Raw genomic sequence first — 24,425 nt, 5'->3', positions numbered from 1 at the left:
AAGAGAACGCGCAATGTCATCAGTTCTGCCCGTTGGAATTTCCAAGGCGGCACTCGCTCGGAGACGCTTTTCGTTGCTAGTGGAGCTGCGGTCTATTGTACACCTTTCCGCCTATACCACTTCTGCGCAGATCTTGTTCGCAGACCCATCTCCGGGGTTGGTATTGCTGGGGTATCTATTCTAAGGTAAGGAATCTATCACTATGTGTTTCTTTCGGATGAACAAGTTACTTACTTGTGTAATGATATATCTGTAAGAGACATTAGTTGGTGATAAATTCCTTACTGCCCCACCCATCCTCCCCGTTTTGCAAACTTATTTCTAGGGTTAAGGTCATCCCTTTCAGTGCCCTAGTTTCATGGCACCAGTGGTCAGTATCTTGCATGGCTCTGCGTTTCTGGCGCGTATAGTCGTGTACAGAACTGAAGCCAGCGCGCATGGCTGGCGCCGTAGTAGTCTCTGTGACGTCATCTCGGCGCATACAACGACAGCGACGGACGCGGAGCCGCAGGACGCCACCTACTGGAATGCAGGGGTACTGCTAAGCAATTTTTACGGATCCAGTCTGACGCTTTGGGATATTCTAAGGCAAGGAATCTATCACTAACTAATGTCTCTTACAGATATATTGTTACACAAGTAGTAACTTGTGCTTCAACACTCCAACCATGTTAAGGCGTAAGAGAGACCTCTTTGTTTCGGTCCTAAAAAAGCACTGAGATTCTTTCATTCAAACCAAGGAACATCGAATGGGCGATCAGCTTTTTATAAGGTTTTCAGAGGCAAAGAAGCATAATGCAGTCCAAATTGGCTATTCTCTGCATACAAATCTGCTATGCATTAGCAATAAAACAGCCCCAGAAGGCTTACAGGCTCATTTCCCCAAGGCCAAAGCTGCTATCACTGCGCTAACACACGGAGTGTATGACCTCTGCATCTGTCAGGCAGCTATGTCTGCTTCGGTACACACGTTTACAAAGCAGTATTGCCTTGCTACTGCCTCTGCACACTGTCACCGTCCTGTGCTCCTGCACGAATACGGTTTGGTGGTCCACATAGATCTAATGACAGTGCCTTAAACTGAAGAGTTTAATTCTGATGGTGGATCAGAACCTATACCAGGACTTCTGAAGGCATCCTCACCACATTCTCTGTGGTATGCCTAATTCATGATGGCCACTAGCTTTGACCTGATGAAGACCATGCAAAATAATTTTAGGGGTCCAAATGTTGACTAATTTACCTGTTGACTGGCATTCATTGCAGTGTTTGGAAATCGTACTCTAATTTTGAGTCCTCTAGAAATGTTACTACCTACCAATCAAGTGTTGTTTTGTTCTCTCTGCCAATAGCACTAGAACACCTTTATTTACCTTGTCTTTGTTCCTGATCACTGTACTGCTTTGTGGAGCACCTTATTGTATGTTTAACAATGAACAAACCATGTACAATGAATAAATATAACTGCGTACATTTATGTATGTTGATACAGTTTGAGGCTTAGGAAGTACAGGCTTACAGCTTCCTCCAAGTGAACCATTGTTGCAATAGAGTATAGAATGAGTATTGCCTTTACAGACCGGTCCATTCTAAGTTGGCATTTTGCAGGCTCACTCTCCACTTTTTGATGACTTTAGGTACTGGTGCAATGACTCTGCAAACAGGTGCGCTGATGTCCAGCACCCAGCTGTGTGTGTTTTGACCCTTAAAAGTATATTCTAGTGGGAAAAAATTGTCTGATCCCGGATTGTCAAGACTAGCTTCCATGTAAGTCCCTAGTCAAAGGTATTCAGAGTATGTTTAGATGCCTTTAGTAGACTGCTTCACTGTTTTGTGACACCACTAAATTGACCTCGGCGGTTTGGATAGAAAGTAAAATAAGCCGCGATTGGACGTTTTAATTCGAAAATTGAGTTTACCTACAAGTCCCTGATATATGGTACTCGGGCACCCAAAGCCTGTAGGTTAAAGTATCACTGATGGGATCTAGTGTATTTCAGTGTTCACAACTACAGTGGCAAATGAAAACATGACTGTTGAAGCATTGTCAAATTCGACTTGTCAAATTTACCCTTTTGACCGGGCCAGACCTCCATATTTATTACCGATCAGGCACCCCTAAATGTCTACCCTAAATGCCCAAATGGTAGGGTGCGTGGTTCTAAGCAAGCCATGTATAAATTGTGTTTTACGCCCCCTGGTAGTGGAAAATCTCCAAAGTCGATTTTCCTGTTTGGATACCTGGTGCCCCATTATATAACATAGGGTGACTTTTATTATTCTAATAAAATACAACTTCCCAATGGAACTAGACAGAAAAGTGGTTCTAAGTGTCAAATTATTAAATACATTAAATCAAATTTATTACCAAAGTCGAATTTAAAATAACTATTTTAGTTCTCCTGAAGGGGCAATGTAGTCTACTGGTAGCCCTACCTTGATGTGGGCTAGAGATCTTCACACAGGAAAAGAGGGGTCTAGCTATGTTGATAGTGTGAAGGATAGTGCGTTCTGGGACAGTTATATGCCACACTTCCCAGGAAGTAGTCACAAGATGGGTGGGATTGCCCAAAGGGGCATTAACCTATTGGCTAGTGAGTCCTTCCCTCACATATGTTTGTGCAAATTATAAAATTGAATACACCTCCAAGAGAACTCAGAACACTACTGGGCCTGTGGAAAACAAAAGGACTGTGCCTGCGAAACCCCTGTACTGCAAAACCGAGAAGAAGGATGCACCTGCTGTACCAGGTACTTCACCAAGGAGGGTTGTGCCTGCTGTTGGACCTGTGAGGAGCACCACCAAGGGCTGGACATGTTCCCAATTGCACCAAGGACAGAAGAGTGACCTCTAAGGACTACCTGACTAGTCTCCTGTAACAACCGCAGGGTCACAATAAGCTACAAAGATATACCAGCAGCCCAAAGAGAAAAAAATCCCGGTTGACCAGTTTGAAACTGGTATATTTGAACAAGTTACTCACCTTTGGTAATTAGGTTTCTTGTGGTTAATATATCTGATTGTGGATTTCTCACCCTGTGAATAATTCACAAGGTGAGAAATCCACGGTTAGATATATTGTCCACCTTAAACATCATTACCAAAGGTGAGTAGCTTGTTCAAATATACCAGTGATAGCATTGCACAGCTAGGAACAACGTGGCTTGCTGAGCCTTTTGATTTCATTTGAGAAAGAATGTTCATTAAAGTCTAGCTCAGTCCATCTAATAAGGTGGTAAGTGCCAGAGCATTTCCAGTTTTGAGCTGTGATCAGCTTATGGGGAATTAAATCTTTACAATTTATATTCTAAAAGATGTATGGAATGGATCTCACAAAATAAACTAATGGACACCAGTCAAAGTCAAAACATGGGGTAAATGAATTCTGTGGTTCCAATATTCTTTTAATCCAGTAGGTTGAACCATTGCATAAATGTAAGCATGCTTCTGATTATTTTCTATTTTTCTGAATCTGAAGCCTAGTTTCCCATCAAGGGCATCACTAACATCAATTATACATCCATTTTAAGATGGCTATCAATATTACTATCCTGCCTTTGAGGGCTTTTGACATCAAGTCTGTTTGTTTTCTGCCATAGGAACTTGATTCAGTGGTGATGAGTATCCTCGCTCTAATGCAGTTGCATGAACTGAAGGGTGTGTGCTCTATACTGCGTCCTGGTACTAAGCTTAATCAAAGTCTTTCATTCACAGCTGGGTTGCTTTTCCTGCAGTCCAATATAGGTGTGCTGTATTTATTGACTTGAATATTCCAAAGCTTATTTTGCTGCAACACATATAATAAAATACATGGAAAAGTTAATTCTGCATGCATATATTAAGAGCTGCACATGAACAGATTTTCTATGTTTTACAGTTTCCACACCTGACTTTGTTGTTTCTTTTCCCTTCCACAGGTCTTGGGATCACGTTTACGAATTCACCAGGCCTCTCCAGCAGACTCTGGCGAATACATCTGCCGTGTGAGCAGTGGAGCTGGTGTCCAGAAAGCCTCTGTCATGGTTTCTATCACTGCTGGTTCCTACCGTAAGTATTATACTGATGAACAGGATCATTTCATTAACCCTTAGGATATTAGATATATGAATTAAAGCAAAGACTTTGTCAAAATTGCGAGCTTCTGAGATTCAGCTGTGAATCAGTAACATGATAGAATCTGTTGGTATTCCACAAACACTGGGGATTGGACACTAACGCTTTGATAAACATCTTAAGTGCATATACCGAAAACTGAAGTTGTCTTTCCTTCTTCAAACTAGGCACAGTGTATCAGACAGAGAAGAGAATTGTAGCCTATTCTTTTGCTTCACTCTGCAATGATCACTTAATCGCATGAGAGGGAATAGAGTAAGCTGTTGAGTATTTGCCTAGCAAGGGCTACAAAATAAGTGGCCTCTAAGTGCCTGTCAAAATCCTATCTCCAACAAATGCTTGAGCTCTTTGCAGTAGTTCCAATCTGGTTATTACATCTCGTGGTTACGGGCATGGTCATAAAGACAGGCCATAGCTGGTATCAGAAGTGTTACACTAGCTGTTTTTTGGTTGACATGTTGCAAAAATGTAAATTGATTTGAAACTGTAGCAGGTTTTGACCTCCAAACTAGTGGGGTGAACCATCATCATGATCAGTACGTTATTATTGTCATCATTTTGGTTTTGCATGCAAGCATTGTTGCTACAGACTGTTCCAACCAGAACAGGAAAGCATAGGTCCTGGGAGGTTAGTCCTATCTCTGAGAAGGGCTGTATCTGACAACCTGCCCGTGACATATAAGAGATTCCACCATTAATCTCTGCATATAGAACATGGTTGCTTGCGAGCAAGCCAGTTTAATTAATGACCTATATCACTCTAACAGGTTTGCAGAGCCCCATCATTTCTATTGACCCGCACAGTGCTACTGTTGGCCCGGGTGAAGATGTGACATTCAGATGTAGGATCCATGATGGCGCTCAGCCAATACGCATCGAGTGGAAGATGGCTCACAATAAACCCCTGCAAGGTGAGCTACTTGAGGTGCTCTTGTGTTGAATAATGTTGGAGCATCCTGCATGGGGAGGGTGAAGGTGGCTCCATGGTTCATCCAGGAAACATGCCCCCTATTTTTATCTAGTATGTACAATAAATTCTGCGCTACAGATGGTGTAACTGTTGATACATTGACTATATTAGAAATGTTTGCAAGTAAAAGTGGCCTGCAGAGGGGATTCTCTAGGGAGGCGTACTGTATAGGATGTTTAAGATATTGAGGCTGGTGGTGTTTTCAGGTATTTATTTCCATCCTTTATCAGCAAACCGACACTTAAAAATTGAGTTTAGAGTCAGAGGCAGCTGATTGCTTCTTTGCATTTTCTGACAGAAGAAATAAATGGTAATGGTTAACGTATAATCTCCAACTACATATTAAATTGGAGGCTTCTTAAAATGAAAGTGAGTTTTACTCATTTTCACACACACACACGCTTTAGTAAGGGTCTGAAGTAGGACTGGACATTCTGACTGATATGAATGTCCCCTCTCACTGGGATGGCTGCATTTGAATGTAATTGGAGCTCTAGCAAGGTAGGCCACTTTTTTCTTGTGATGGGTTTGTGTAGGTCAGTAGAATAAGAACACTGGCTATAACGATTGAGGATGTGCTTTTAGTCAAGATAAATTTGTCAAAAGAGCTGGTTGGGACAAAGAAGGCTTCCTCAAGTGCTTGGATTCTGTGGTAAGTGTTTCATGAAAACATTCACTTCTTCCAAACTGTACTACATAAGGAAACAGGTTAGGCACACAGAACGTGGATAAAACAATCTCCCACTCACAGAGGCTCACAGAGAGATTGACTATGATATCTCAAATTAGAAAAAAGATATGTTCGAGGCATATGAGCTGCAGATTGAACACTATGCATAGATCGCCACCTAGTGGTTGGCCCGGATGTTTGCAGTTTGTTGTTGTCCTGAAAAGTTCTTTGGAAGTCACGAGATAGGTGACTTCTCCTTAGGACCACATTTCGCATGGGCATCGGCTCCATCCCCAGATTGTTTTTTTTTGCCATCGGGCTCGGATGTGTCTCCTGCGCTCCGGTTTGGAACCAAATTTCCTTCGGCGCACAATCCTCACCCAGTTCGACAGTATTGTCTCGATCGCGATCTACGACGCAATTCTCTACCAACTTCAAAGTCTTCGAATCCGGTCGTCGATGAAGGCCTTCGTGCCTACCTAGGCCTCACTTTCTAGCTCATGGAAAGGACGCCCTTCAAGAAGTGTCCTCAATTTGGGTCGAAGTTTCCCCACACCGACCTACATGAGGTGTGCAACCTGTGCCTTTCACCGGAGCACGAGGCCAAAGACTGTTCGGCGTGTGCCTCATTCCGCCCCAAGAAGAAAATCCGGGGAGGAGGAGCTTCGCCGGCGACCAAGATGGCCGCGTGAGCTCGGAGCTCCGAAGACCTCCCGATCCTCCGCAATAATCCTGCTACCCATCCTGTCCCACGATTGTGGGAATCGACTGCTAAGCCGGTCCTGATGCGGCACCCGCTTTCGGAATGAAAATCTGACATTCCTGGACTCAGTTAGCTCGACGGACCCCGGAGGCTCCGCCCGCGTCATTGGCGACCGTCGAGGGGTACAGCAGTGTCCTCACATGGTGCCTCCCTGCCTGCGCTTCGTCCCCCCAATGGGTGCCTCTGATCTTTGAGCGCCTTGCTGCACGGCCTCGACACCGGACCTTGGCAACACCGCTGTGTGCATTGTGCATATTGTACGAAGCTTCTTCGCCCCTGTTGACCGCCCGGCCCGTGAGTGCCAACATGGCGGGCAGAGGTGACCCGGACAAAGGCAAGACTCAGCGGCTCAACAGAAAACCATCCCAGTCCCAATCCACCATTCCGGAGCGATTTTCCCAGTCTAAGGGATCACCGGGACTGTCGGGCCGCACTAAAGACTCGAGAAGGGATGAATCGCCGGACGACTCTGAGATAACACTTCGGGACGTCATGGGTGCGATAACGGGGGTGAAAACGGAGATGCACACTCTCCGCGAGAAACTGTCCAGCAAGGTTGACTCCCTGAAGATTGAGTTAAACCTCATCAGGACCGACCTCGGGAAGACTAACGACCGGGTGAAATCGCTGGATCTCAAGACTTCTAGCCTGGTCACTGATGTGTCCGATATCCAGACGGAGGTACGTGACCTGAAGATGGCGAATGGATTGCTGGCGCGTCGACTAGACGAGTTCGAAGGTCGCGCGCGGCGCCAAAACGTTCGCATCACCGGGGTGCCGGAGAAGGCCGAAGAGGACTCGACTGAACTCTTTGTGGAGGACCTGGTGGTTAAGAACTTGGCACCGGGGGCCTGAGTAAGTTCTTTTCGGTGGAAAGGGCCCACAGGGTACCGGGTGGGCCGCCGAAGTCGGGCGCCTCCCCTCGCCCTATCATCGCAAGGCTTTTTAACTATAGGGATAGGGACGCTATCCTGCAGGCATCGAGGACCGCGGGCCCTCTACGCTTCCAGAACTCTGAGGTGAACTTCTTCCCGGATTTCACTCAGGCTGTCCAGAAAAAGCGCCAGAGCTTTACGGGAGTGAAACGGAGACTGAGGGAGATGGGCCTGCGTTACTCCATGCTTTATCCTGCCAAACTCCGCATCGAGCGTGACCACCGGACCTACTTTTTTGACTTCCCAGATGAGGTGGGACACTGGCTTGATACCCTGCCCCAGGAGCGACATGAACCGGCTGACCAGACGGAGGAGACCACCGGAGGCGCGGAAGCACAGGAATAATTGTTTAATCACTTGACTTTCTGAGAGCTGGGTGGCCGTAAGGGGCATCGACTTCAGACACTGCTGCTATTGGTTTGACTCGTATTGTAAATGATATGGGGGATGACGGGGGGGATGGGATGCCTCCTTTCTCCTCTGTGGGCTTCTTGTAGATTAGTTAAGGGGCGACAGGCACACTGCTAGTTGGGGTGGATTATAGTCTAATGCAGGGGTGCAGGGTGGTGGGTAGTTGGGGTGTGTTTTTTCAACTTCTTTCCATGTTTTACTCTTTGTTCTGGCTGAGGAACTATTGGACTGATATGTTATCATTGTGGGCGCCATTGCGGGTGGGGGGGGAGGGGCGGAACGTCCTTGATGATGGGGGGTAAATCTCTTAACTTGTTGAGCTGGAATGTGAACGGGTTGGGGGACCGCATTAAAAGGGGTGTCGTGTTGCAGATGCTCAAGCGATGTTCGCCGGATGTGGTTTTTCTGCAAGAGACCCATCTAGTGGGTTACGCCTGTAAAGCATTGAATAGACGTGGATTCAAAATGGTGGCACATTCGGGGTTCTCCTCGGGATCCAGAGGGGTGGGTATCATGGTGCGCATGTCCCTCCCGTTGGAGGTGGAGTCTGTGCTTGCTGATGAGAGAGGCAGATATGTGGCTGTGGTGGGCAGATGGGAGGGCCGCACGCTAGTTTTGGTTTCGGTTTATGTTCCCCCGGGGCTGCAGGAGACTACTTTCAGGGATCTGGGTGGCGCCATTTTAGGTCTCCCCGAGGGATTGTTGCTCGTGGGTGGTGATTTCAACTCCGTAGTCTCGGGAGACTTGGACCGCTTCCCATCCAGAGACCTGCGTCCTTCTCAGTCCTGGCTACCTGATTTTCTGAGCTCCATGGGGATGGTTGATTGCTGGCGATTGTTACGCCCCACCCAGCGGCAGTACACTTTCCTCTCGGGTGCCCACGGTAGCCTTTCTAGAATAGATTACGTCCTCACCCCGGCTGCCCAGGCGCAGTCTGTGTCCACCGCGCGTCTCTTGGCTAGGGGCATTTCGGATCATTCCCCGGTTTGGGTCTCTTTTGACTTCCAGATACCCGCGTCCTCGCGGGTGGCACCCATCAACCCATGGTACTTCCGCGACCCGAAGACCAGGGCGCTCCTGGCTAAAGCTATGGATCGGTACTTTGCCGAGAATACTGGCTCCGTTGACTCTGCCGTCTCCCTTTGGGAGGCCTTTAAAACCGTGCTTCGTGGCGAGGCCTTCTCCCTGATTGCGGAGGCCCGCCGTCGACGGGATGAGGATGTGGTGCGGCTGGAGTCTGATCTCGCTGACTTAAACTCCCAACTGGCGCTGGGCCCGTCTCCCGATCTACTTCACGCTCTCTCCCTCAAACAGTCCGAACTCCGGGCGACTGACGCGGCGAAAGCCTTGAGCAGGGAGCAACAGGGCAGGATATATGACTCGGGAGACAAGGCGGGCAAGCTCTTGGCATGGCTGGATAGACGGGAACTTGCGTCCCGGGTGGTCCCAGAGTTGGTGGGTGCGGATGGCCTGTCCCTGACGGACCCGGCGGCTATAGTTGGGTCCTTCGCAGAATATTTTGAAGGGGTCTATACCTCCGCGAATCCCCTCCCGGAGTCTGTTTCGGCTTCCCTTCTGGAAGACATCGAACTCCCCTGCCTCTCAGATCTCGAACGAGATGACATGGATCGGGACCTGACCGTGGATGAGGTGGCCTTGGCGATCCGGTCGTTGCGCTCTGGCAAAGCGCCGGGACCCAACGGCATCCCGGTTGAGCTTTATAAACTCAAGGCCGACACACTTGCCACACCCTTGTTGAATATGTTCCTTGAAGCCCGCGAGGCAGGAGAACTCCCCCTCGACCAACGACTTGCCACCATTGTGGTGATACACAAGGAGGGAAAACCGCGTGATTTATGCCGGTCCTACAGACCCATCTCACTTTTGAACGCAGAACCCAAGATCCTGGCCAAATTGTTGGCCAACCGGCTAGTGGGAGTGATCTCGGACCTGGTTCATCCGGACCAGTCTGGCTTCATACTGCACCGGAATACGGCGCTCAACTTGAGACGGCTCCACGCGGTCATGGCACGTGCTCATCTGCTTCGTGAACCCGCGGTTCTCGCCTCCCTTGATGCCACTATGGCCTTCGACTCGCTGGAGTGGAATTACCTATGGGCAGTCCTGGCCAAGTTGGGGTTTGGACCCGCTTACATCGGTTGGGTCCGGCTGCTGTACTCTGCTCCGCTGGCCAATGTGGCTGTTAATGGTCGGTTGTCGGCCTCCTTTGCGTTGCACAGGGGCACTAGACAAGGATGCCCGCTCTCGCCGCTCCTGTTCGCCCTGGCGCTTGAGCCTCTGGCGGCTTGGATCAGGACGCACCCCGATGTCTCCGGGATAACGTGGTCCCCAGGTTTCGAGGACCGGGTGTCGCTTTACGCGGACGACATCCTTTTGTATCTTACCTCTCCCTGCCGCTCGCTCATTGTAGTTTTTGACCTGTTGGGGACCTTTGGGGCCCACTCGGGCCTGGTGATCAACTGGTCTAAGTCCTCTTTGTATACGTTGTGTGGAGACACTCCGCGCCTCCCCCGTGGGTGCTCAATACAGATAGCCCAGCAGGGCTTTCGGTACTTGGGCATTTACGTGTCGCGGGACTCCCGAGCCCGATATTTGCACAATCTACTTCCACCATTGGTGCGGCTGCGCCGGGACGTCGAGGGTTGGAAGAAGCTACCGATCTCCCTGATGGGCAGAGCAGCGTTATTTAAAATGATGGCGCTGCCCCGCTTCCTTTACGCTCTGCAGAATACCCAGGATCCCATGCCAGCTAAATACTTCGGGGAGATCGAATCCCTGCAGCGAGCGCTGTTGTGGGATGGAAGACCACGAATCTCGTTGGTCAAGCTGACCATACCATGCTATGATGGGGGTATCGCCCTGCCTGATGTGCGACGCTACTACTGGGCGTCCCAGCTCGCGGCAATCAACCATGGCCTCTATGGCCCGGCGACCAACCCGGGCTACGCCATGGATCGGTGGCTCGTGGGTGACGGGAACTATTATAGAGCATTATACTCCAGGTCTCTGGATCGGAAGCTGACGGGCCCCACTAAGACGATGGTGCATATATGGCGTGCAGTCACTGACACCTTGGGCTGGAAAGATAGGGTTACCATGGCCACCCCACTATATGACTCAGACATACTGGGAAAGCTGTGGCATACTAAGGGCTTCGACAGATGGGACACCATTGGGATATCTAAGGTTGGGGACATGGTGGCAAGGGGAAGGGTCAAGACGTTTGAGGTGCTACAATCTGAGTTCCAACTGGCGGCGACGGAATATTTCCGACACGCCCAGCTTAGCCATGCCCTCTCCCCCCATATATCGGAGGGGGAGGCGATCCCCGAATCGTCGCCCCTTGAGGATCGGGTGCTGGACGGTCACATGCCGGACAGCGCTATCTCCCTAACGTACAAGAAGCTAATTAATGTGAGAGTTGATTTGCTTGAGCGATTGAGAGAGCACTGGGTGAATGATGGCATAGAGGTGGACGACGAGGAGTGGCAGTCGGCGGTCTCCTCCCCTAGAGAGGTGGCCATATCAGCACGGCTCTGCCTGGTTCAGCTGAAGATACTACACAGGGTGTATGTCACCGGCCCCAGACTCATACATATGGGGCTCTCAACGGATGGTCTGTGCCGGCGGGGATGTGGTATGCTTGCGACCTTCATGCACATCATATGGGAATGTCCTGGAGTTGCCCGGTATTGGACACGAGTGCATGAGGTGATGGAAGAGGTGACTGGTGTGGCCCTACCGGCTGAGGCCCGGCGATGCCTCCTCAATATTTGGTGCCCGAATGATTACAGCGTTGCCCAGACCCGTTGGGTCACCTTGGGCAACATGGTGGCCAAGAGAGATATCGCCCAGAAATGGGGTGCGCCTGCTCCTCCCTCGCTCAGCTTATGGGAAACCAATATGGACTGGTGCATGCTGCGTGAGAAGACGGTGTATGTGGCCAGGGGCAAGCCTAGAATGTGGAGGTCTGTGTGGGGTGCTTGGAACTCCTATAGAGGTGATATTTGCGACCCCCCTGTGGAGATTGACTCCGATGTCCAGCTTTCCCCGTAGTGCCCCTTACCCGTGGTTCCAGATAGGTTATCCTGGTGTGCAACCTCCCACGTGCCTTATTGTTGTCATTATTATTGTGTGCTGTCTTGGGTGTGCGGCCCTCGACCCCCTCCCGCTACACAAGTCCGCTGTCTCTGTACCGTCCTCGGCCTACCTTCTTCCTCTTTAACTTTCTTTCGTGCTTAATGAACACTTCTTTCTCCTGGCCTTCGAGGCCTTCTTATTCCTTGGTTTATTCATTACTAGGTTCGACATTATTTGAAAATTAAACCTGATTGCTTCTGCATATAGTATTGTACACAACCTTACCTGCTACCTCGATGCTGCCTGGCCTCCGGGATGTATGGCTGAATAGCGGTGTACTTTTTCTACAAATAAAGGTTTTCCAAAAAAAAAAAAAAAAAAAAAGACAATCCGGGACCGGAAAGCTCGAATAACTATGGCTCGCTCGTCAGCTCCGATTCCTAACGACATCTTCGGAGAGGGCGTCGACGTGCCAGTACACCAGCACGCCGAAGAGAGTATCGGATCATCAGATGCCGAAGACTCCGACGTCGAGGAGGTCACTCCAGCTCAACGGGTCGTAAGTAAGACCGTCGACCCCACCCCTTCCTCGACACCATCTAAAAAGGCTTCGGTCACACCCTCACCTTCGGGCTCGGGTGCACACTGAGACACTGCTTCTAACGCCCCGCCTTCGGGCCCGGCAAAGAAGACCACAAAGCCTTCAGGCGGCTCGGGCTCGAGCCAGCCTACTTCCGGTGCCGACCCAGTACCTACACCGAAGAGAAAGCCATCTTCCTCTTCCACGTCGACCGTTGCTTCGACACCCAAGCACACGGCGCAGAAGACTGGCAGCGGGTCATCGACACCGAAAACGCACTCGGAGCCGAGCAAAAAATCAACCAAAGCTCCAGATTCACACGCATCGGAGCCGAAAAAACGCTTGGAACCGAAAAAACAGGTTCACGTAAAAGACACTTCGAAAGGGCACACTCCTAAGCCAACTGCCGGCTTGGTGCCTAAAAAACCTACGGAGCCGAAAATGTAGACGCCAAAGGATCCACCTGGCTCACAAGAGCTTTTTACACCGGATCCACAACAAAAAACTCTTGTAAAGGATCCCAAAACTGGACAATTGACTCTCAGCTCCAAGAAGAGACCACTTGAGGTGCCAGCACCTCCTCCCCCTGCAAAGAAGAGATACATTGCAACCTTTCCTTTAAGGGTCCCTTCTCCTCCACCTCCCCATACTGTTCCTACTCATACACCTTCTCCACCACAGCATTCACCTACACCATCTCCTAATCCAGACGATGTGCACACAGATTCTGATTATGAAAGTGAGGGTGCATTACCCTCCACAGGCTAATAGTGTGAGAAGTTGGCCTGATATATAATGTTCACTATTCTAGTGAGCACTTTGTATCATTCCAAACGACCCTTATTGATGATTGGTTGTAAGTCAACCTGTTAGACCAGCTATCCTAGTAGCATGGACAAGAGCAGTCTTTAGGCTAAACTCTAGAGGGCGTGTTAAGCCAGCTGTTATACCATCACATATACCCCTTGAACACCAAGTGAAAGGACACCACACAAGTTGTTATGAAAATAAAAGGATATTTATTATAACACAACAGCCCTGGACTCTTTATGAGGACAGGGCGCTAAGCACAATTAAAGCTCTTAAAGAAATTCTGAAAGTCTCACAATTTACGCAAATGCCCGAGGGGCACGGAACACCATATACTACAAAAGTGGAATACTAGCAGGTAAGTAACTAGTCTCAAAGGCTTTAGGATCGCTAGGACTGGACTACTGAACCTTCAGATTACGAGCAGGAGGCCTAGGGAGATCGGGTGCAGAGTGTGCACTCTCACGCGGGATGCGGGACAAAGTCTATGGATGCTAGATTTCGTAAAGTTAGTGTTATCGGACGAATCCGACTAGGTAGAGCTGAAACGAAAAAGGATCTGGACACTTAGATAGTTAAGCTATGCTGGAGCACCGAAATGCTCAGGTTACCTAGCCCAGGGGCTGCGGCTGCATAGGGCTGAAAAGACGTCGGGAATCCTCGTTGCAGTCTATGGAGCCTGAAAGAAGAAGTTGCTGGCAGGCGACCAGTGATGAAGTTCGATGTGATCCAAGCCTGGATCGGTGATGAATGATACCTGTAAGCAGAGGGGACCAAGTTCTGAATCACTAGCCAGTGATTAGATGGGCACCAGGATGGCACCGGACGAAGTCACCTCGACCAGGTGAGTGGGCGACGCTGGGCTCTGCAGTCTCTCGGACCAGGAGGCGTTGTCGGCGACCAGGATGGAGGTGCGAGCTGTCCCACGATGGTATCTGCTGTCGACGTCGCTGGACCCAGGATTGGGGCAACAACTCTTGGCAAATGCAAGCCCACGCAGTGGACTCAAAATGGCGTCTGGAGTGGACCAGGAGGGTCTGGGGTGCTCCTCTGTTGGAGGGGAGCAAGGGCCAGTCTGGAGCAACCAGACCAGTGATGAGTGTCGTCGTTCGTCGTCAAGAGGGCTACAAGCCAGCAGGCAAATGGCCGGACAACGCGGTGAGCAGCAAAGAGCAGAAGGGCCCCACGCAGATCTCGTGGATGCTGGGAGGCTGGACTTCGGTGCTGGAGCTGCTCAGGGTTAGGGCTTCTCAAACCCCAAAGCACTCACTCGAGGATCCCTCGGTGGTCGTGCTGGATAAGCGTAATGCAGTTCTGAAGATGGCCGGTCCCTCGAGGTCTCGTCACACCCACGGATCTCAGCTGGGCTGATGATGTAGGTAGAGGTCAGAGGTGCCAGGGAAGCCGGGTCTCGTCGTGCTGGTCGGTCTGATTCCGGAGGAAGGACGTGCAGCAAACCGCAGTGTTCTTAGTTGGTGCCCGCAGATGCAGGGTGACTACTCCTTAGTCACAAGGGAGAAATCTTAGGAAGAAGTCTTGAGTTCCTTTCGTAGAAAGTAGTTTCAGGATTCAAAGATGATCTAATTTGGAAGGGTCCCCGCTCCCACCTTTATTCTAAAGAAAGGGGCTGGTACGGGACTAGGTCCTGCCCATGGGTGGGACCAGGAAGGGGGGTGGTTACACCCCTCTCCCATGTCGGACCTTTCCTCAGCTCAGGGGCTGGTGTGCCCCTGGACCTGGTTCAAACTGGCAGATGCACAGTGAGCACCGGGGTGCCACTTGCAGTCACCTTCCTATTCAGCCCTGCCTACCTAGGATACACAAAACCCTGTCTGGGATGGTGCTAGCACCGCCCCTGACAGGAAACCCTTTGTCCAAGCTCCCAGCAGCAGGAGGTCAGACTTGTGTCTGTGGTGGCAGCATCCATTTTGTGATGCTGAGGCTCGAGTTAGCTTTAACCGGGGTTCCCAGTTACATACATGTCGTGTCCCTCTAGAAGGGTGGAATGCTAACCCCGTTGCCAGAATTGGCGAGGGGTTAGTATTCGAATTCGTATGACACCTTACTCAACATGTTTTGATAAAGCGATACCAAAGATAGCAAATAACCGCGAGGATTATAATGCGCTTAAGAGTATATGGTACGCGTTATCATAGAACAGCTATTAGGACTTGGTTCCGCAAGCTGCAGACGGGCTCAGCTCATGCCAGAGCACCATCTCACATAATTCCAAGCACTCTGCCTTCAGGATTGTTAAGGCCTGCCATACGAGTGACTGATAGGAATACATGTGTCCATTTTAGGGTTAGATATAGGTATACTATATCTACAGCAAAGGGTGATTACACCACTTTGCCCCAGCTGTCGTGCAGCCAGTTGTGTCAGATTTAGATGGCCAGCCAGGGGTGGCATAATACATGCTGCAGCCCCTGGTAGGCCCTGGGTACAACTATGCCCTGAGTTTCAGGGTCTGATAAGGTGGCCCAGTACCAATTGGTAAATGCACCTAAGGTACATGGAATCCATTTTACAGCGAGAGCAGTAGGCCTGGGGTCCTGATTGGCAGGGTCCCAGGCCAACTATGTCAAAAACCAGCTAAAACACAAGGCAAAAAGTTGGGGGCAACCATAGTCAGGAGCTACCTTCCTACAAATAGTCCCCCTCAGTCACCTAATCCATGGGATGATTACAACACCCCTGATGTGCCTTATGTCCCACAGGATGATGTCTATCCTTCCAGACCTTCCCCACCAGAGGACACCATAGGTTTTAACCTGCTAGTCCAGAGGGCCGCACAATATCATGGGGTGGACTTGCACACTGACGCAGTGGAGGAAGACTTTCTACTAGACACTTTTGACAACACACAAAGGTCTTCGGCCATCTTACCAATGCTTAAGGGCGTAATCAAGCACGCAACAGAAATTTTTAAAGACCCCGTTAGAGCTAGGGTCCTCAATCCCCGCATTGAGAAAAAATATAAAGCTGCCCCTGCAGACCAATCCAAAATTCCTGCCTAAAGTAATTTCTCCATTCCATCTCAATCAATCTGTGGAACTGCCCGTTTTCTTCTTGCAACCACAGTCAGTAGCAGAAAGAGCTCTTCACACTTTAGCTGTCAAGAGCGTTGCTATAGTACATAGAAAGAACACAACCTTTCGTAAGACAAAACAACTTTTTGTGTCTTTCTCACCACCACACAAGGGCAATCCCATTTCAAAATCTGGAATAGCTAGATTGATTGTCAAATGCATACAGATTTGCTACCACAAAGCTAAATGTACGCTATATGTTCCTCCTAAAGCCCACTCTACCAGAAAGATAGGGGCCTCAATGGCATTTTTAGGGAACATTCCCCTAGATGACATCTGCAGAGCAGCCACATGGGCTACACCGCACACATTCACAAAACCCTATTGTGTAGATGTGCAAACAAAACAACAAGCTAATGTGGGCCAGGCTGTTCTCAAAACATTATTCCAAACTACTGCAACAGATAGGGGTGGTCGCCGCTAAGAGTGTGTACTGCTATATAATCTATGCATAGTGTACAATCCAGGGGCGTAACACAGGCCCCCGCAGCCCCTGTGTTGCGGGGGGGCCTCGAGCTCCAGGGGCCCCTCGAGCTCCAGGGGGCCCCATCAGTGCACAGTACATTTGGTGAGAGCAGTGTCCGTCTGGGACATAATTTTACAGCTATGTTCTTGACGCCTGCTCTCGCCTCATAAATTAAATGGTGCTGGAAGTTGTTACTCCTAAGGTGGGCGGGCCGATGTGGGAGCACTTGGAAGTTTCCAAATGTATTATTTTAATTTGAGCGGCAGACAGGACAGTGCGTCATCACGCCACTGCCCTGCGACGGGACGGGACCTGGTTGGAAACGTGAGGTCTCATTATAGACTGACACTTGGTGTTATCACAGAGTCGAGGTTGCTGCGTGGCTCAAGGAGGTATTCATAATTTTGAAACTTTACAGCCTGACCAACACTGAGCCTGTTGCTCTGCTATCTGCTCTCCAGGCTGAGGGTGGTAACTGCTGCAGGGGATTAGGTAGGCTCTGTTCAGTTGACTGTTGATTTATGTATTTAAAACACTGGCGAGAATTTAAATATACTTTCGGGCCGTCAGTGGTGCTGCTCTGCTGTGGAAGAGATCGCGCTCACTCTTACACCCGGCTGGAGTGTTTTAAGTCCGGCCTTGCCCTTGCTGCCTCACCAGCCCTGTCCCCCAGGCAGAGATTCCCGTGCTCTGGACGGGCGTGTGATGCAACGCAATCTTCACATGATCTCTGTGCTGAGCCTTCCAACTGTGCTTACAGTTTGTATTTCTTTGTTCCAATGGATGCATTCATTATGCCCTGCCACAGTGCCCGGTGCCCTTCCAGTTTGGTGTGGGCCAAGACTCTCAGTCCACGCAGAAAGGAAAGTCTTGAGACCGGCTTTTCACCAGCTGTTGTCTATCTCATACAGTGCTTTTCCATCCATGGGGCAGATGCCAGAATGCAGCTGCTGATTCCTCTCAGGTCGGTCGGGTCCTCACTTTTCAAGGTAGGAAGGATTGCAAGTATTGAAAAAATATACCAGATATTATCATTTGTTCATGTACACTTAAAGCCATTTCTGTTCACTTTTAACATGACTTTTCAGTTTTCGTTTATTTTCCATATCAGTCAGGTATCATTACGCAAAGCAATAAAGCACGTTTCCTACTGTTTGTAGGATGAACTAATGAGGGAGAAAATACAGACTTTTTGTGATTTTCTTTTTCTAATTTTCTACCGACTGTGGTACAGTAAAGTGAGAGTTTTGAGTTGCACATATGGGTGTAAATTCTGATATTTATGTTTCCCTGGTCTTCATTGCTTTATTTTGTTCACGAGAAAGTGCCACTCATAGTTTTTGAATGTCACTCATAAGTACACTGAAAAAATGAAAATGTCACTCATAAGCAAGCTGTGATGTCTGCAGTTGGAGGACTGACGTATACCTATGAAATGGTGCAAACGGTACTTTAAATTAAAAGATACAAAAAGTGCTGGTACTTATTATCCACAGTACCAATTCGCTTCTCCAAAGTGCCGACGTTCTCCCATTAAATGTATTATAATACTGCTGAAAAGTGCAGAGGCCCTCCCTTTTAAATGCTAGTATATGTTATGTTATGTTATGTTATGTTATTGCTATTTGTTGTGCGCACAGCTACTCCAGCTAAGGAGCGTCCTGGCGCATTGACAAGGAAGAGCATAACACAACAGGAACAGGCAGAAAACTAGAAGGAGCCATTTAAAATTAATAATTCAGCAAACAGGCAAGAACTAGAGGGGGCAGCTAAAACAGAAAGGTTTTTATGGCTTTCCGGAAAGCCATGAGATCCTCCAGCAGACGAATTTCAACCGGAAGAGAATTCCAAGTTGATGCAGCTTTTACGCTGAAGGAGCGTCCCCCCATTCGGCTGAGCCTGTATCTAGGGACTACAGCAAAGGCCTGGCCCTGGGAGCGGAGGGTGCATGCGGGGACGTAAAAAGAAAGAAAGCTGGACATGATTTCAGGGCCTATACCTCTCAAAATCTTAAAGGCCAAACAGAGGACCTTAAAGAGAATACGCTTCCTCACTGGGAGCCAGTGTAAGGAGCGAAGGACACTCGCCACCGAGCAAAATCTAGGCAGGCCAACAATCGCTCTAGCCGCAGCATTTTGTACCCGTTGCAGGCGGGTAAGCTCAGCCTGGTTGGCCCCAACTAGAAGAGAGCTAGCGTAATCCAGGCGAGAGATGATAGTGGCCTGGATTACCAGCTGTCTGGTTGGGGCGTCGAAATATTTGAGGACAGGTCTTAAGCCTCCCAACAGACCAAAACAGCAGGCAGCTGTTTTTTTAGTGTGTCCTACGAAGGTAAGGCCAGCGTCCAGCCAGACTCCCAGATTTTTCAACTCCGACACCGGAGTCGGGTTTGGTCCCAGCTCTAGTGGCCACCATTGGTCACCCCATAGTTCCACTCCCCTTCCGACAATCATAACCTCTGTCTTAGTGGCATTGAGCTGGAGACAGTTCCCTGTCAACCAGCTAGCCACCGCCTTCAGTCCATCCTGAAACCTGGGGGCATCTTGTTCCGCATCCCCGCTGAGAGTAACCGCCAGCTGTGTGTCGTCGGCATATGAGACCAAAGTTAGGCCCCACTGCCTGGCGACCTCAGCCAGCGGTCTCACGTACAGATTAAACAACGTGGGGCTCAGCGAGGATCCCTGCGGAACCCCCATTGCCAGTGGCTGGAAAATGGACTTGAAGGGAGGGATGGCAACACATATGAGTGTGTTTTGAACAGGAGAGTTGGTGTTTTGAAGGAGTATGTGCGTGGCAAAAAGTTGAAGAAGGATGTGGCATTGCTTTTGGCTTTGGCACCTGTTGAGGAGGACTGGCCTGCCATTTCTGGTGCTTTGCAGCCGTTTTGAGATAATCTTGAAGTTTCTCATTGCTCAAATGGGTATCATTTCTGAAATGTATTTATCTCCCTCGTCTCCGTTGCTTGATTTGTGCTTGCAAGAAAGTGTCACTCATAGTTGTTGAATGTCACTCATAATTACACTGAAATTCTGATAATGTCACACATGAGTAATCTGAAACCATGGCAGCTATGCATAGACTGTATCTGATGATAGACAGCAATGCGTTCTAGTGGTCCAGATCGCTACTATTTTCGTTTGTTGCCACTTTCTTTTGCGCTACCACCTATTAGTAGACCTGACGTACTCCTTCTTTATAGATGTCTTTCTGAAGTCTGCTTACATTGAAGTAAAAATACGTTTTTTGTGTGCTTTCTTGTTTCAAAATTCTGAGCTGTGCCTGGGGACCTCTGTTTTCCCTGCAGTATAGCTGTAATTAATCACACATTATTGTGAATGTGGGTCTTGTTTAGTTTGCTTGGGCACTTAATATTGGTAACCTGTAGACATCATGTCATGTTCCCAGTCTGAGTCAACATAGGTGCAGTCTGTCTAGAAATGCTGACCTAAGGAGAATTCTTGTGGGTCCATAACCTGTTGTTTTTGCCAATAGCTAATTCTGCTACAAAACTATGGCCAACAATCCTCATATTATAGCCACAAAGAGTGGAATTCCAATACCTGTCTATCAAGTCAGGGAGCTATATGCGCTTACCTTAAAAGGGCCCTGTTGGTTAGTTTTTATTGTTTTACGTGATGAGGAAAAACTAAAGCCATATTTTATGGAAGGCAATGAAAAAATGATTCATGTGCTTAATCAGTGGTACTCCCCATGCCTTAGTTGTCGTACTGCACATCTGCACCAAGGTAGACATAAAAGTTACATTTACGGTGGCAAAGACCAAGTGGGTCATGTTTACTATTGATCAGAGCCTGGCGGTCAGGATATACTCTTCTTGCTAATACCGGACCACACAGTGAGTTCACGCCTACAGCAGATGCCAATACTGTTGACATTTAAAAAATAGAGAGAATACTGTAAATACAAATTTGAAAATAACATGACTTTGCAATATGTAAAGTAACTCTTGAGCATATTAAATGGTTTGATTATCTCACATATGTTTATTGTCAAATTATTCTGGGGGAGAAAAACTTTGTAAAACCTTGCCCAATATGAAGACTGCACTGCAAGTAAAAGACTTGCCTCTCCGTTTTAAGGTCATCTCCTTCTAATCCCATTACTGGTTCTGGATGTAAATTAGAACACTGATTTATGATGAGCATGTTCCATGGCAATGACACATCTCTGATGGACGCTTCTTCCCATGGATGTGTTTTGATTATCTGTAGGTACCAGACTAGATCCACCTACTCTTTACAAAGCAGTAGCTTTCCGTTGCTACCAGATGGCGCTGTGTGTCTTCAGACGTGACAACACTCGGCCTTATAATGCACAGTGGTGCGCCTCATATCTGTTTCCTTCTGGCACCATGTTCTTGCAGTTAAGAGTCAGCTTGCAAGGAGTAGAACCAAATGTTTCTGTTGTATTGCATTGAAGGATTTATATTGTGCTTACTACCCCTATGTATGGCTCTGAAGCACTTACCTACATGGACAGCGAGCTACGCCACATAGGTTGTGTGGCTGAAAGGGTGTTGTCTTTAGCACAATCCAGGCCTGAAATCTTGGCGGTCTAGGTGTTGTCAGCTGAGCATGAATCCTTCTTATTCTGCTAATTTGCAATTGGTCAATCCAGACAGACCATCCCAGGAACTCTGTGAATTTTGGGGCCTAAAAGGTGCCTGGCTACACACGGTGACTGACTCCCATTCAGCCCCTGACCCTGCCTGAAGGCAAGAGGTTGACTGCAGCTGGGAGTTATGCTGTGCTAATGGAGTGGGAAGAATCTTCCAGGGCCGGTTGGGAACACCGTGCAGGAATTATTGTGCTCTCCACGTAGAATGGGAATGGTACTTTGCAATGCTATATCTTTTCAGTGACGGATCCAGTGTTTGTTGTTTTGTTCCTACTTTAATCATACCATACTTTCTGATGTTACTAAATAGTTTTGGGATCATTTACTGAGAGGTTTCTTGATTCTGCTGATTTGCTGATACTACTAGTCGACATGAAACATTTTCCAAAGTAGCCTTCCAACTCAAATCTGCACTATTAAGGGGTAGACAAAGCTATTTTAGAGAAACAGTGCTTGCCTGACTATGGGCTAATTTTGAATTGTGGCTGGAGAATTTGCCCCACCAAATGCCCGGCTTCCTAGCCATCTTATACAGGGTTAAAGTTCTTGGATCTACTCTTTTTTTGTCCTTTATGTCATTATGAGTCCTGGGTTTAACACAGTTTACACAAAACAGACTGAGTCAGTAGTAGTGTTGTTTTTTGTATAGTAAGAATGTTTTTTTGAAGACTCAATATGGTGCATAACAATATAATTAACAGCGGAGCAAACATCTCTCACACTCATAAAAGCAAAGACCTGGCTTATGAAGTGAGCACCCGGGAGCTGAAGCCATTCCCTGGTGGAAGGCCATGGAAAAAGAAGTTCACAAAACAATCCTTGAAGTCATCTTGCTCCAAGAACAAAGGAGCACACAGGGGCCCAAAGGGAAGAGAGAGGTGTACCAATCTGTGCAGCAAAGCATCATCAGAAATGAGGAGAGATGACCAGAGAGCAGAACATGGAAAGGTCATGGCTCTAGGAACTGGCAAGCATATGAGCTTGGTTCAAATGAGGCAATAAGCCCATAGCAAAGAACAGACAATTATAGATAACAGCCTTCCTTTCCGCATTTTGGGATGAGTGCTCCACTTTGCGGACATGTAATCTTCTCCCACTTCACAGCAACAAGTCAGCCGTAGCTTAGAGTGAATGAAAACCACAAGTCAAGGGACAGAATTGTGTCTGCCGAAGCATTTAGAAATTCCTGGATTCTTGCATGAAGTATGGTGTCACAAGAAGAGACAAGGGTACCAGGTGCAACTGGAATGAGGCTATGTCTGGCTCCAAGGGCAGAGACCAAGCAGCAGCGACCATAAAGGAGAAGGCAGCAGGAGCACCAGTCCAGTGCCGCAACATAGACGCCCATACCACCAGCGGTGTTGGGGTGGGGGCAATCTCTAAGAGCCCGCTAAGCACAATACTCTGGCCGGAGAGCTCCTGATTGAGTCTGGAGGGGCCCCCTCCTCGTATCATGCAGGGGGGCCCCCTCCGGTTTCGCTACGCCACTGGTACAATCTGTAGCTCCTAGGCCTCGAACGGAAAATGCTGCTTACCAGTATGCATCTGTTCTTGGCATGTAGAGCTGCAGAGTTGTACACGCCCACCCGCCTCCCCGGCTACCCTTGTCTGTTCCAGTATTACCTTAATTAGATACAAATTACACGGGCATCCTTCCTGTACTTGCAAAGCTCCATCATTTCCCTAATGTTGAAAAACAATCTGGGGATGGAGCCGATGCCCATGCGCAATGCGGTCCTAAGGAGGAGTCGCCTATCTCGTGACTTCCAAAGAACTTTTCAGGACAACAACAAACTTCAAACATCTGGGCCCAACACTAGGTGGCGATCTATGCATAGTGTACAACTCTGCAGTTCTACATTCCAAGAACAGATGCATACTGGTAAGTAGCATTTTCCTTTTTTAACACAATGAAGGAAATGTAGTTTAATGATACAAGGACACTGTACAGCCACTGCTGGAAAAATCCCTATTACCTCGTGCTTTAAGTGTCTCATCTGCCAAGACAGTACAAAATACAGTAGCTCCCAGCTTGAATGCTTTGTTTTAAGGGTTTGACAAACCAGATTGCTTTGGTTTGCTTCTTAGTCCATGAGAGTTTCCACTATTCCGTGTTAATATTCAGGGCTATGTTTTATACATTCAAGTAAGCGGTGGAGAGGGAAGTACAATATCACAAGCTTTGTGTCTTCATTTCAATTTTCAGATAACGTGAAGATCAGCCCCGATGGCTCTATCATCACCGTAGCCAAAGTGCGCCACAGCAACCAAGGTGCCTACCGATGTGTGGCCTCCAACATCTACGGAATAGCCAATAGTGTTGTCAACCTCATTGTACAAGGTAAAAGCTAGGAACTTGGTAATGATTTGATTAATTTGAACTCGCTTTCAAAGCCTCGTCACGGGTAATAAGCACTATATAAAAACAATTACATTTCCCTTCTGTAGCCAAACTGTATAACAAATTGCATTGTTATAATTTTTACTGGCACATTTCTTACATTCACATAATGCCACTGAATTGTCAGAAAAAGTATGCAAAGAAGTATAGTAGGGACACTTAAGCCATGCCTGGCTTGCTCCCAACGTTCATTGTTAATGTTTTTGTATGATCTGGATCTATAAAGAGGCCCGTATGAGGTTATTTCCTAACTTGCAGGTTCTTAGCTTCAAGAAAATCCTAGAAAAAAATTCTGCCTATACCTTCCTTTATGCAGTAGTCTTGAACCTCTAAATGTGCTAGTCCAAGAATATTAGACTACACTTGTAAATTCATCTCTGAATATGGTGTTGAATTAGTCTTCTAAAGGCACAAGTTAGTCACAGAATATGGGGCTGCATGAATTACTGAATGTGCAGCTATGTGAAGTTATAA

The 24,425-nt window shown here is 48.1% G+C and overlaps 1 protein-coding gene across 19 annotated transcripts in view; it reads left to right on the top strand.

The window, feature by feature from the left end:
- HSPG2 (heparan sulfate proteoglycan 2) overlaps positions 1 to 24,425 on the top strand; it is a 936,289-nt gene that overhangs the window by 726,631 nt on the left and 185,233 nt on the right. For all 19 annotated transcript variants that reach the window (XM_086921606.1, XM_086921602.1, XM_086921600.1 and 16 more), the window contains 3 exons: positions 3,919 to 4,048; positions 4,882 to 5,025; positions 23,757 to 23,891. In XM_086921606.1, the coding sequence (XP_086777732.1) occupies positions 3,919 to 4,048; positions 4,882 to 5,025; positions 23,757 to 23,891 (409 nt within the window). The remainder of the gene's footprint in view (positions 1 to 3,918; positions 4,049 to 4,881; positions 5,026 to 23,756; positions 23,892 to 24,425) is intronic.

This window comes from Lissotriton vulgaris, chromosome 5 (assembly GCF_964263255.1).
Source record: "Lissotriton vulgaris chromosome 5, aLisVul1.2, whole genome shotgun sequence".
Taxonomy (NCBI): domain Eukaryota; kingdom Metazoa; phylum Chordata; class Amphibia; order Caudata; family Salamandridae; genus Lissotriton; species Lissotriton vulgaris.
The sequence above is the reverse complement of the archived record's forward strand: the minus strand, read 5'-3'. Positions and strand labels throughout refer to the sequence as shown.